At 41.0% G+C, this 13400-nt stretch overlaps 2 protein-coding genes across 6 annotated transcripts in view; one reads left to right on the top strand and one right to left on the bottom strand.

The window, feature by feature from the left end:
• Positions 1 to 3551, top strand: part of drc1 (dynein regulatory complex subunit 1 homolog (Chlamydomonas)) — a 112263-nt gene extending 108712 nt beyond the window's left edge. For both annotated transcript variants that reach the window (XM_078541510.1, XM_078541511.1), the window contains exon 17: positions 3249 to 3551. In XM_078541510.1, the coding sequence (XP_078397636.1) occupies positions 3249 to 3311 (63 nt within the window). In that variant the 3' untranslated portion in view covers positions 3312 to 3551. The remainder of the gene's footprint in view (positions 1 to 3248) is intronic.
• Positions 3552 to 4822: 1271 nt separating this feature from the next.
• otofa (otoferlin a) overlaps positions 4823 to 13400 on the bottom strand; it is a 470909-nt gene continuing 462331 nt past the window's right edge. For 3 of the 4 annotated variants that reach the window (XM_078541509.1, XM_078541506.1, XM_078541505.1), the window contains one exon: positions 10121 to 10301. In XM_078541509.1, the coding sequence (XP_078397635.1) occupies positions 10121 to 10301 (181 nt within the window). Of the gene's footprint in view, positions 6673 to 10120; positions 10302 to 13400 lie in introns of those variants that run through there. The other variant, XM_078541508.1, reaches the window with a different exon arrangement.

Consider the following 13400-nt stretch of genomic DNA (forward strand, 5'->3'; position numbering starts at 1 on the left):
ACAAAGAGAACAAAGAACAAAGAAAAGTACAGCACAGGAACAGGCCCTTCGGCCCTCCAAGCCTGCGCCGATCATATTGCCCGTCAACTAAAACATTTTGCACTTCCGGGGTCTGTATCCCTCTATTCCCATCCTATTCATGTATTTGTCAAGCTGCCTCTTAAACACCACTATCGTACCTGCTTCCACCACCTCCTCTGGCAGCGAATTCCAGACACTCACTACCCTCTGCGTAAAAAAACTTGCCCTGCATATCTCCTCTATAGTTTTCTCCTCTCACCTTAAATCTATGTCCCCTAGTAATTGACTCTTCCGTCCTGGGAAAAAGCTTCTGACTATCTACTCTGTCCATGCCACTCATAATTTTGTAAACTTCTATCAAGTCGCCCCTCAATCTCCGTTGCTCTAGTGAGAACAATCTGAGTTTCTCCAACCTCTCCTCATAACTAATAACCTCCAGACCAGGCAGCATTCTGGTAAACCTCCTCTGCACCCTCTCCAACGCCTCCATATCCTTCTGGTAATGTGGCGACCAGAATTGCACGCAATATTCCAAGTGTGGCCTAACCAAGGTTCTATACAGCTGCAGCATGACTTCCCAGCTTTTATACTCATTACCCTTGCCAATTAAGGCAAGCATGCCATATGCCTTCCTGACTACCTTATCCACCTGCGTTGCCACTTTCAGTGACCTGTGGACCTGTACACCCAGATCCCTCTGCCCGTCAATGCACTTAAGGGTTCTGCCATAGGGAAAATGTTCGAAGCTATTATTAAAGATGTTATGGCAGGGAACTTAGAAAAATTCAAGGTAATCAAGCAGAGTCAGCATGATTTTGAGAGTGGGAAATCATGTTGAACCAATGTATTGGCGTTCTTTGAAGAAGTCACATGTGCTGTGGATAAAGGGAAACTAGTGAATGTACTGTACTTAGATTTTCAGAAGGCATTTGATAAGATGCCACATCAAAGGTTATTGTGGAAAATAAAAGCTCATGGTATAGCGGGTAACATATTGGCATGGATAGAAGATTGGCTAGTTGACAGGAAACAGAGAGTAGGTCATTTTTTGGTTGGCAAGATGTAATGAATGGCATGCTAAGGGATCAGTGCTGGGGCCTCAACTTTTTACAATTTACTTAAATGACTTGGATGACAGAACCAAGGGTATGGTTGCTAAATTTGCTGATGACACAAGGATCGGTAGGAAAGTAAGTTGTGATGAGGACATAAGGAGGCTACAAAGCAGTATGGATAGATTAAGTGAGTGGGCAAAGATCTGGCAAATGAAGTATTATGTGGAAAAATGTGAGATTGTCCATTTTGGCAGGAAGAATAAAAAAGCATCTAATCTAAATGGTGAGAGATTTCAGAGCTCTGAGATACAAAGGGATCTGAGTGTCCTTGTGCATGAATCACAAAAGGTTAGTATGCGGATACAACAAGTTATTAGGAAAGCTGATAGAAAGTTATCATTTATTGCAAGGGGAACTGAATACAAAAGTAGGGAAGTTATGCTTCAGTTATACAGGGCATTGATGAGACCACATCTGGAGTACTGTGTACAGTATTGGTCTCCTTATTTAAGGAAAGTTGTAAATGCATTGGAAGCAGTCCAGAGAAGGTTTACTAGACTAATATCTGGAATAAGCAGATTATTTTATGAGGAAAGTTTGGACTTATATCCGCTGGAGTTTAGAAGCGTAAGAGGCAACTTGATTGAAACATATAAGATCCTGAAGGGATTTGATCAGGTGGATGTGGAAAGGATATTTCCTCTTGTGGGAGAATCTAGCACCAGGCATCACTGTTTAAAGATAAAAGGTCATCCATTTAAGATGGAGATGAAAAGACATTTTTTCTGCCAGCGGGTCATGAATCTTTGCAACTCTCTTCCTCAAAAGATGGTAGAAGCAGAATCTTTGAATATTTTAAGGCAGAAGTAGATATATTCTTGATAAGCAAGGGGGTGAAAGATTATTAGGGGTAGGCGGAAATCTGGATTTGAGGTTCCAATAAAATCAGCTATGATCTTATTGAATGGTGGATCAGGCTAGAGGGGCTGAGTGGCCTACTTCTGCTCCTACTTCGTATGTTCCCGCACCCACCCACCACCCATTGCCTTTACACTCTCTATGACAACTCACCCAGTATCCACCATGGCAGATCTCAGAAGCCATGGTGAGATAAAATAAACTAAAATTCTAAGTATCTATTGTAGACTTAACTATATAAAAAACACATTCTCATTGATAATATTTAAACCCCTTCAAGTACTTAATCCCTTATTAAAATAAACATATCATTCAAGTATTTAATCCCGTATGAAAACATATATTTGGATTTTTGGCCCCACATCAAAGATAGCTTATCTCTTTATAGCCATTTGGAGCTGTCAATTAAACTTTGAACTTGCAGGCCCTGCAGTGTAATGAAAGGTTGTGGAAGCAATCAAGCAGCATTAATCCTATAATAATAACCTCAGGCTTATGTCAACAAACAGTGAAAGAGCAAGCACTGTTTTTTTTCAACTGCAGGCTGGATGTTTTTTTTCAAAAATTTGAAGGGCCTGGGGATTTAAATGACTTGACATCTTGATAATTCCACAGAGCTTATCCACTTTATATGCACATTCATGTTTACTCTTGACAATCCCAAAGGGGCACCTGACTTCTCCCAAAGGGGTACCTTACCTTTCCAAAAGGGTACCTTACCTAGCCAAATAACTCAAGCAGCTTTAGAACTTTTCCTCAAATGCCTAAATCCCACGAAATGTGTTTTGGACATCCCAGTGACGAAAATTGCTTCTATTTGACAGCAGCTGCACTTTTACACATGCAGCAGCCTCCGTGAACTACTACAGATGTGCAAAGTACAACCTGCCCCCACTCACCACCCCAGCCCCCCAACCCTCGGCGAAAATAGTGGGTGCCGGGTTCGGGCAAGGAACTTCCAGAATAGGGGCTCCGGTGCCAGTTTGGCTAAGGCATAGAGCCCTCCCATCTTTATGAAAATTCAGGTCCAAGTGTTAATAGGTGTTTTATATGTATTTTATTATATGTTTTATTAATATATTGCGGAATACCGTATTTAGTTGCATTAGTTACCTGTCACTGTCTATAGTGGGTTTTCAGACAATGCTATAATTGAAATCCCTTGCTCGTTATGAAAAAAATGCCAAGTGTAACTCTGAACACGCTGGGAAGGGGATTTAATTGTTAATCTGAAAATGTTGTTCTTTCTCTTAGGTAAACAATGAACTTGAGATTCCACCAACACAATGGATGCAGTTTAATATTGAACAAACATAAGACACCAACTTGAAGAATTTCCGGCTTTCATGATTAAACCTTGTGAAAAGGAATTAATGATATTTAATTTGTTGTGGACTTTGAGAGTTTATTGTGGAATGCTTTTGATTGCACTCCAAGTTAAATAGCTTTTCCTACATGAGGACAAGGTGCAGCTCTTTTGTGTGTATTCTAATACTTGAGATCTAATCTTTAATTACATTGGTAATCATAAAATAAATAAATATTGCTTTGAAAACATTATGCAGTGCAAGTATGATTCCTTCATATTGTTGATAGTTTATTTTATTACTGCTGTCAGTTCATTCCTGAGCAACACTTTTTCTGTGTGGCTATATGATTAGATAAGTCAGTGCTCTTGGCACTGTGATGGAATTCGTAAAATATACTAAATTTAATTTGTTTATAAAATGTGCAGTGGTTAATTGATACCTGGTAGTGATTACAAGGCAACAATCTTATCGTGGGACAGGAACCCATAACATGAAAATGCCCCACCTACCTAAGCCCTGGAAATCAAGCCTGCAATGCCAGGTACCTTTAACCTATTTGCTCTTATTTTGTCGCCTTGGAGGTTTGCAAAGAGCTGTCTTTCATACTGTTGACATACTGTTTGCATTACAATCAAAATTAGAATTAGTTGCCTTCAGCAAACTTGAGATATGTACAGATTATTTTGAACATGGACTTAACTTTTATAGGTGGCTGTCAACACTTCCCGGGTGCCATTTTGCAGCCCACAATGACAACAGGTTGGACTCTTCTACCATAAACCAACTTGGCACTCCTAGTCAAGATCCCAGTGCCTTAACATTGTGGCTTTTGGTTGCCCATAAAAATAATTTTCTGACTGCTCCTGTTCTGGACCATTTGATGTTACGCTCACAGCTTTGACGATGAATTATGTAATTAGTTCTTAGAATGATACAGCACAGAATAACTCTTCAATTATTTTGCATTTCTGAAATAAAAACAGGAAACACTGGAAAGTGTCAGTAGGCGAGGCAGCATCTGTGGAGGAAGGCGCAAGGCTAGGTTGACCTTTCTGTTGAAGGGCCACAGACCGGAAACATTAACTCAGCGTGTTTCCTTTCTCCATAGATGCTGCCCAATCAGTGGCATGTTTCCCACATTTTTCTTGTTATTGCAGATTTCCAGCATTGGCAGTATCTTAATTTTTATTTTGTATTTGTACCTGGCTTATGTGACACAATACGAACTTGTTTATATTTGTTCATGGGATGTGGGCGATGCTGGCAAGGCCAGCATTTATTTTCCATATCTAAGTGCCCTTGATAAGGTGGTGGTGAGCCATCATATATTGTGTTTTGTTGTCAAGTAATCAAAGAACCTTGTCATTACTCCTTCCATGTGTGGAGGATAGAAACTTTACAAGGTAGATACACTGAATCAGTGAAGTATGCTCCATTAATTAATGCAATTATCTTGACTGTAAGTTGATTGCCTTCCATTAGCTAGGTATTTCCAGTGAAACCAATGTCCAAGTTTGATGTGTTTTTTAATACTTTATTTCAAATTTTAATAGTTCATTTCTTTGGATTGTTTTCACAACAGGAACCAGAAGTTAGTTACACAAAACGATCCATACAAAGAGTAACACAAAATAGAACATGACAGATTTTTGTGGACATACAATCATATTTTCATGGATGTACACAATGAGAAATGTATTACAAAGAGAGACAATTACCAATTACAAAGCAAATAGAACATTGTTATCTGGGGCATACAGTTTGCCATTTCCCACAGTGCAATCATGCCTTGTAAAGTGCTACTTTATTAGTCATGAAAATTACATTGAAACTAGAGCTGGTCTGATAGAAAAATAAGGGGTTATCTGTATGTGTGGCCTTAGACAAATGTGCTCTCAGCTATTCAAATTAGTGTTTCTTAGATGTACATTAGTTAATTTTTTGCTTCCCCTGAAGTGCTGATTCCAGCTGGTTGCCTGGCAATTGGAGTGCCATTCGCATGCTCCAGCACCACTTCAGTCCTGCATTGGGGTAGTGGCAGGAGCATGGTAAGCCTCTCTGGATCTGATGATATGGAATGCTTCCTCTCATCTGTTTTTTTTTCTTTGACTTTCTACGGCAAGTGATTTGAAGTGGGAAATACCTGCAACAAATCTCACAAATATCTCCATTTGCACCATATAGTGCAATTTGTTGTTCAAGTAAAGTTTTGCTTAAAAGCCTTGGAAGTAATAAATGTGCCAATTTCCAATCAAATTACTTAATAGTGGGCCGGAATTGAACCTCGTTCTCAACAAATCACTCTGTATGTTGTACCTATCGCCATAAAGTAACAAGCAAACAATTTTCATGAATGCATAATCCAGGTGGCTGTAAAATGCCATGCTTGTTTTAGAACTTCTAATTTATGGGAATAAATAAAATGCATTGTTGTTCAACTGGTCCTTGAATTTTGTCCTTATACTTTTATGCATCCATCACTCAACGCCTAGATGATTCCAGTATCTGCCCATTAGTTATTGACACTTCATGATGACATTAATTCCTGGCTTACACCAGATGAATTGCTTTCCCTCCCCAAAAATAACTTATTCTAAAGCAAGATTAATTTTTGACAAGAGCATAACTCATAAAATCACCTTCCAGCATTGAAGATTTTTTCACTTATTTGATGGGGGATGCTGAAGATTATCAAGGCCACAAACAGTAAAAGGAATAGCCCTGCCAGGAATCCAATGATGTAACATTTGTAGTTTCTCCAGATCAGAAGATAGGCAATGCGCATTGGGTTCAGCCACCAGGACAAACTGGTATTTGGACGGCTAGTGAAACAAGTCATTTTTAATATGAATGAAAGAAAATTGTAGGAAAAATACACAGCACAAATGATAGAGTTACAAATTCTTTTGTTATAAATTCCAAAGCTTAAAACAGTTCAAACAAAGTTTACTTGGTAATGAGAGCAAAAAAAATAAATTACTTTTAACTACAGTTCAAACAGAGTAGTTCTGGAGAACTGCACACTGCAAGCCAAAATAATGATGCATTGTTAAAGTGTAACTCCAAATTTTCCAAAATGATCCCCAACCACTGTCACATCCCCTTTCCTTTCTCCTATATTAATTTAGACACGCAGGAAGATGTTTAACTAAAGGTATTAGCAGTTAGTTGGATGGATGATGGTGATTCATGCACCAAGTAGTTTCTTTACCATATAACCAGGCATGCTGTAAAGGAAAAGGCCTATCATGATCAACAGCAACAAAGCCAGCACAATCTTCACAATAAGCCACTTATATCTGTTGCAGATGAGGTATTTGATGGATTTGAGTGGATTGAGGAACCAGATAAAAGAGGTGTCTGGCCGACTGTCCAAGGCAGCATTAGAGAAACCGGGAAGAAAAAAAACAATGATTAGTGATGAATGATTTTTTAAAAAAGATTCACAGGTAGGCGTGAATGATACCACCTCGATGAAGGGATAATTGGTTTCCCTTCATCTCTCACCGTTGTTAGCGAATGCAAGAATTATTAGTTCAGAGAACAGCCAAAGTAAAAGTGTACAAATGGCTTCTAAAAATGTCAATCTTAGGAAGTTTCCATCATACGCCAGGAGTTTGATTCTGAAGCCAGTACTCTAAATGGGGAAAATGGGCAATGAAAGAATTTTAAAGCGGAGTATCCTTAGATCAATTTTGTGATACTTTGTGACTTCTTCCTTTATTCATTAGCAGCAGAATTCTTAAGTAATTTTAACTAGAGTTCAATGCCTTTCTTTAAATCATTGCATATTTACACTCTTCTATTCATTTAACAATGCCTCCTAATCCCAGCCTCAGATGAACACCGTCCACTGCAACAATATGACAATTTTCATTCCCATAACAGCAACCTGTACAAACTAAAGCTATCAAGCTGGTGCCGTTTACATGCCAATTCAAGGCAGTTTTAAGTTCTGGGCTCTGACATACTAGGAACTTAGCTGAAACTGCTCTTGCACCCCCACGAGAAGGGAAGACTTTCATCCCATGGATCTGGACCTCGGAGGTGAAAGTGGCTAGCCCAACATCACCAATTGCTGCTGGAACACGCTATCGGCGGGATCTTCTGGCCCCGCCAGTGGCTGACATCGCCGTGGGTGGGGCGGGAAAATTTGGAGAGCAGCCAAGAGTTAATTGACCTTTGGTTGCTCTCCAAATTGTCCCGTCCAGCCTGTGACGATGGCCGCCACTGGCGAGACTAGAAAATCCCAGCCTGTATGTGTTTGATTGAAATGATGGGACCTGAACTCTATAACAGTGTAAATATCAGTATGCCCATTTGGCTCAGTTGCTAGCACTCTCTCCAAAAGATCAAGGCTAACAGTCCAGTACAGCACTGAGGAAGAGCTGTACTTTTACAGACAACATCTTTCATATGAGATGTTAAACTGAGACCCCGACTGCCCTCCCAGGGGGATGTAAAAGATTTCATGGCATTATTTCGAAGAAGAGCATGGGAGTTATCTCCAGTGTCCTGGCCAGTATTTATCTCTCAGTCAACATCACAAAAAGAGTTTATCTGGTTATCATGTTGATTTGTGTTAGCTTGCTGTGCACAGATTGGCTGCTGCACTTCCTACATGACAATCGTGACTTCACTTCAAAAGCACTCCCATCGCTGTAAAGCGCTTTCGGATACCCTGAGGTGGTAAAAGGTGCTATAAATGCAAGTCTTTCCTTTTACCTAGCCTGCAGATATAGGCTTGATTCTGCATTCTGTTCAAGTGACTGATCTGCATCATGGAATATAGTGTGGCTTGCCCAGAACTGAAGAATTTCCTTATTCTGCATGTCATTGAAATATGGTGTCTGACCTTATTCTGGAGCAGAGATGAAATAAAAAGCGACTGCCTTCATTATTCTGCGAGCATACTACATAGGTTTAGTTGTAAGAGCTGCTATAGTATTAGGTATGCTGTGACACCTGTTATTTGATTCATCCAGTTTATCACAGTTTATGCAAAATGCAGGAAAACGAAAGCTATCTTTGTGTCTGCAGGGAGGGAGTGGCCCCAGCACAAGTATTGTGGTCTGTTTGGGTTTGGAGAAAGGAGGCATTATTTTGAATTTTTTTTTAAAACCATGCAACATGTGGTGATCCTAAAATTTATATGATGATACATTTCTTCGTGTAGCTATAGTGAGAGAAATGGAACTTCAGTGTGATATCTTTCTTAAACTGTATCACGTCCACTCAATTCTATATTTAAGTTTCATACTGCATTAATCCTAGGAATCCCTATAATCTTCCCCAGCCCCACAACAACAACTTATATTTATATAATGTCTTTAACACAATGCTATGTCCCAAGGCGCTTCACAGAACATGATAAAACAGTGTGACACTGAAACACATCAGGAGATATTAGGATAAAAGCAAAATACTGCGGATGCTGGAAATCTGAAACAGAAACAAAAATAGCTTTGAGATATCTGCGCTCCTCCAACTTATCTCTTCTCTTAAACCCACTTTTCTTTTTCTCTCTTTATTGTGCTTTCTGTACATGATTCCACATTAAATTAACTGTTGCAACTTACAATTTCTGGTTCATACTCTGTTCGCCTTGGTAAGAATTCTTCAATCTGATTGGTCAAGGAGACACACTATTGCTTGGCCTGCTTGCACAGTCACCAGATGTCCTCTAGAAGGCTCTGTACCACAGTGGCTTTCGGGGTCACCCCGGGTTCCAGTGCAAAGACCCAGAGAAAGGATGTGGGAAATATAAGAGAAGTGAACAGCTGGTCCCATTCATTCCCTGCTGACTGCAAAACCCAAGCCATTGGGCAGAATGCTTACCTCGATGGGCGGGCGGGCAGCTGACCCCCACCACCGAAACGGGCCCGCCGCCATTTTGAGTGGGCGGGCCAATTACGGCCCACCCAGTGGGCCACCCAACGGGAAGTGCTATGTGCTTCCTGTTCTGGGGGGGGCGGAGGGAATCCCAACTGTCAAAGTGCACTCTTTCGCGCACTGCTCCCTGAGGCAAAGTCCTGTCTCAGGGAGATTCGTGAGAGGTAAGTAAACTCTAAAAATAGATAAATATTAAAATTATTAACATGTGCCCCTCACGTGACAATGTCACACGAGATGGGACATGTTAATAATAAGCACATAAAATTTATTACGTTTTTAAAAAACGGACATGAAACTGCATCCCGCCAGTGGATGAAGTTTCATGAATAACCTGCAGCCCGCTGGGGCTCCTGGCCTGTCCGCCAGCCTTAAGGTTGGTCGGGCAGGGTGTTTAACAAGGTTAATTAGCCTGTCATTAGCCTCAATTGGCCATTGACAGGTCGGCGGGCGGACAGCTGATTTCGCTGTCCGCCCGCCTTCGTGAATACTTAAAGGGACCGGGATGACGTCGGGGGTTCCTCCCGATGTCATCCCGCGTCATTTTCCCCTTGGCGAGCGGGCCCCGCCCCCAAATCGCCGAGGGGAAAATCTTGGCCATTGTGTTTTTCCAAATAATTAGTTTTTTTTTGCTTTTATTGTTTTATTTAGCAGCACAAATTTATGCTTTTCATATTAGTGTAACTTGATCCAGCTGACTTAATAGAAACAATTTACAGTTGATTCTATTACCCATCACCCCATGTGCTTTATTAGGCAGTGCATTATAACTAAGGTTAGCAGATGCAATTAAAATAATAAACAAAACATAACTGACTGAAACTCCAATAAGGATTCCCCGCTCTGAAACAAAAGTTGATTAAATAAAAGGAATGCACAGGGCACATGAAATATGAGAAAAAAGCGGCTACCATTTTAAGGCCATTAGGCTCCAAGAATCTTCTTGACCAGGTAACCAGGAGTGGAGTAAAGGAAGAGCCCGAGCAGGAGGAGAAGGAGCACAATTGCGAGGATCTTCAAAATCAGCCAACGATAGTTGTGCCAGATGAAGTATCTGATGGACTTTAGAGGGTTCATAAACCAGATAAAGCTGGTGTCAGGGCGACTGCAGATTGGAGGACAGCAAGACGTGAGGGGATCAAGAAAGGAAAGAGTGCGGAAGAGGAAGGGAGCAAGGGTAGATGAAATGGAAAGAAGCAAAGAGATTATAATTAGACGAGTTACAGTTTAACATCAAACGGAGACTGAAGATGTTCCACTTAGTGGATACGTAACATATGATTGATCCTAATAATTTTGTTGCCTCTGTGAACTTATTCTCAGGTTTTGAAAATCAGTATCGGGCGGGGGGGGGAATGATGATTAAACATTATCCCTGATATAAAATGAAAAAGAAGCTGAAAGAAAATAAACTGCAATATACATCATGGGATGGCATTAATATTTTTATTTAGTGATATAAACTGAGGGGTGTCTCATGGTTAATCTCGCAGGATTCTCTTGTAAAGACTGCAAGTTAATTCATAATGCTCACCCCTCTTCTGTAGTAAGCATAGGAATTAAAGGGAATGTTTCGTGGCAGAAAAGGTACTAATAATGTTACTTTCAAATGAGTTGTCTTATTGTTGCTCTTATTTGGGAAAGAATTAAGCAGATCAATATGGAACCATAGAGTGATACAGCACAGAAGGAGATCATTCAGCTCATCGCGCCTGCATTGGCTCTTTGCTAGAGTTATACAGACTCACTGTCCTGTTAAGATAGGGGTATTGGCACTAAGATATGAAGGTGCCATTAAAATGTATTTTCTGGTGGTGCAGAATGAACAAAGCAATGTGTTTCCTTCAATATGCCATGTTATGATTTTTCAATAGTAGGTTAGTTCCCGGTTCATCATATTACCCTGGATGCGGAGCCCAGATTTCTGCTGAATCGGGACGACTCAGGAAACCTTTAAAAATGGTGGGCGCGACCTGGAAGCAGAAGTCCCGCCTCCATTTCTGGCAGATCCCATTTTTGCCAGCAGGGGGAAAGAGGCGGAGCCTGAATCAGACAGGCGGGAAACCTGAACTGAACATGGCATTTGACGTGACTGCTGAGTACAAAGATACCCAATTTTCGTCGCTTCGATGGCCTTACCCACAATATTACGGAGGAGGCATAAATGCTTGTGAAGGGTGGATTTAAGGTCTATTTAAATGTCATGATCTGAAGTGAATTAAATACTCATCCCTTTAAATTGGTAAAAAGCAGCCTGCAGCTTTCACTTAGAGAAAAAAGCAGACATCCACTGCTGGAGTGCACTGATTGTCAGACAATCTGGTATAGCTTAGAAAAAAACATTAGCTATCTGTTTTTGCAATTTTAATAGACTCCATTGTTTAGATTTCCCAAGTTTATTATTATGACTGAGCCTATTATGAATGCTTGGGAACATCGGAACACAGGACTTAGGAACAGGAGTAGGCCATTCGACCCTTTGAGCCTGCTCCACCATTCAATAGATCATGGCTGATCTGGCTGTGGTCTCAGCTCCACTCTCCTGTCTGCACCCCATAGCCTTTGCTGGGTCAATTTCAAAAAGTCTAGAACTACTTATCTCAGCAGGGGGCTGACATTTTGATTGACAGTTTTAAGAGGTTATTAAAGGATTAGCTGTCTTTGATGTAGTTAGTGAAATAGATGTTTGTTTTTTTTACAACAGATTGACCACTTGAGAGGATTTACATGAATAAGAGTTTTTTCAGTTTCAAGTGTGTTTGAGTGAGAACTTTACTAGATTGTTTGAAGTTTAATTTTATATCTCCACATGGCTCCTGAGCTCTGTCTATAGTGGATACTGGGTGATTGGAGGATACGTGGGGAGGATGGAGGGGCATGGGGGATATGAGGGGGCATGGAGGTGCCATGGGGGTGTGAGGGCCATGGAGGATCATTGGATATGGAGGAAGCATGGGGTATATGAAGGAACATTGGGGTGGGTGGTGAGGAGGGGGGTGGAGGTGTTGTGAGCGATGAGGCCCAGGGGGCCTAATAGCCTTTAATACAACTGGGCCGAAGTCCCAGAGAACCGAGGTGGCCTTTCTCACCAGCCTGCCTGGGCACTCACCCGCTTCCGTGGTCACTGTAGCAGGGGCCCTTTTAAAAGTCATGCGTTTGCCAAGTTGGGAAGTTTCTTAACTCGACATTCCCGCCTCCTTCTTCACAAAAATTGGGCCCTGGGTGTCAACTCCCCAGACAGTGGGTAGAGAGCCTGGTTCATGACCAATTGTTCTCAATTTAACTAGCCATCAGAATTCACTAGGTAGAACACAGGAGTGACTCGCACTTCTGTTCTTTCCTCCTCGTATTGGGGAGATGTTTAAAGCCACCAAACTGGCTCATCTGGAGAACTGGGTGGAACGGAACTGAACAATTCTTCTTCCCACTTTGTGACTTAATTCGCTTTCCTATTTAATATATACTGAAAAATTAGAAACTTCTTGAACATCACCAAGGGAATAGAAAACTGACTGAAATAAGGTATAATACCTAGGCTGGGGTTATTTGGCTCTGTTGTGATGGGACCCCCCGTGGGAGATTCGTCGGCCCAGCCAAAAGTACATTGACTTTCGGCAGGACCGGGCAATCCCACCCCTAATGTCCAGTACGTCATCGAAAAAAAATTCTACTTTAGTAACATATCTGTTCTGGGCATGTTCTTCCACCAGTGTCAGGATTATGAGTTACATTATGTTTTGAGCTCACACCTAATGAGGCAAACAGTTCGTTTTTGATGAGATCTATAGACAATAGGGAAAGAAGACCTCATCAAGCTGGGCAGGATTTCGATTCACGTCAGTTGAGGTAAGGAAACAAAGGAGCACATGCTGCAATTCCTCATTTCGCTCAAAATAAATATTAAACATTTCTCATGACAAAATTGAGTTATATCAATTTCATTGAGAAAAACCGACCCTCATTTCCAAATGAAATCAATTTTCAGCCTCTTGGATATTATAGATGCCTCGAATTTTACTTAAAGGAATTATTTTCCGATGTGCATCAGAGCTACGACTGTTACATTATTGTTCTTTTACAGCCAAATAATTCAGCAATAATGTGACTTTAGGGAATATTATTGTAATTATTGCCCCGGCCACCAACTCCATAGCCACGGATTCATTCCCATTCCCAGCCACTGTCTCAGACTGAAGCAGACCGT

Source organism: Cetorhinus maximus, chromosome 5 (assembly GCF_964194155.1).
Source record: "Cetorhinus maximus chromosome 5, sCetMax3.hap1.1, whole genome shotgun sequence".
In the NCBI taxonomy this organism is placed as follows: domain Eukaryota; kingdom Metazoa; phylum Chordata; class Chondrichthyes; order Lamniformes; family Cetorhinidae; genus Cetorhinus; species Cetorhinus maximus.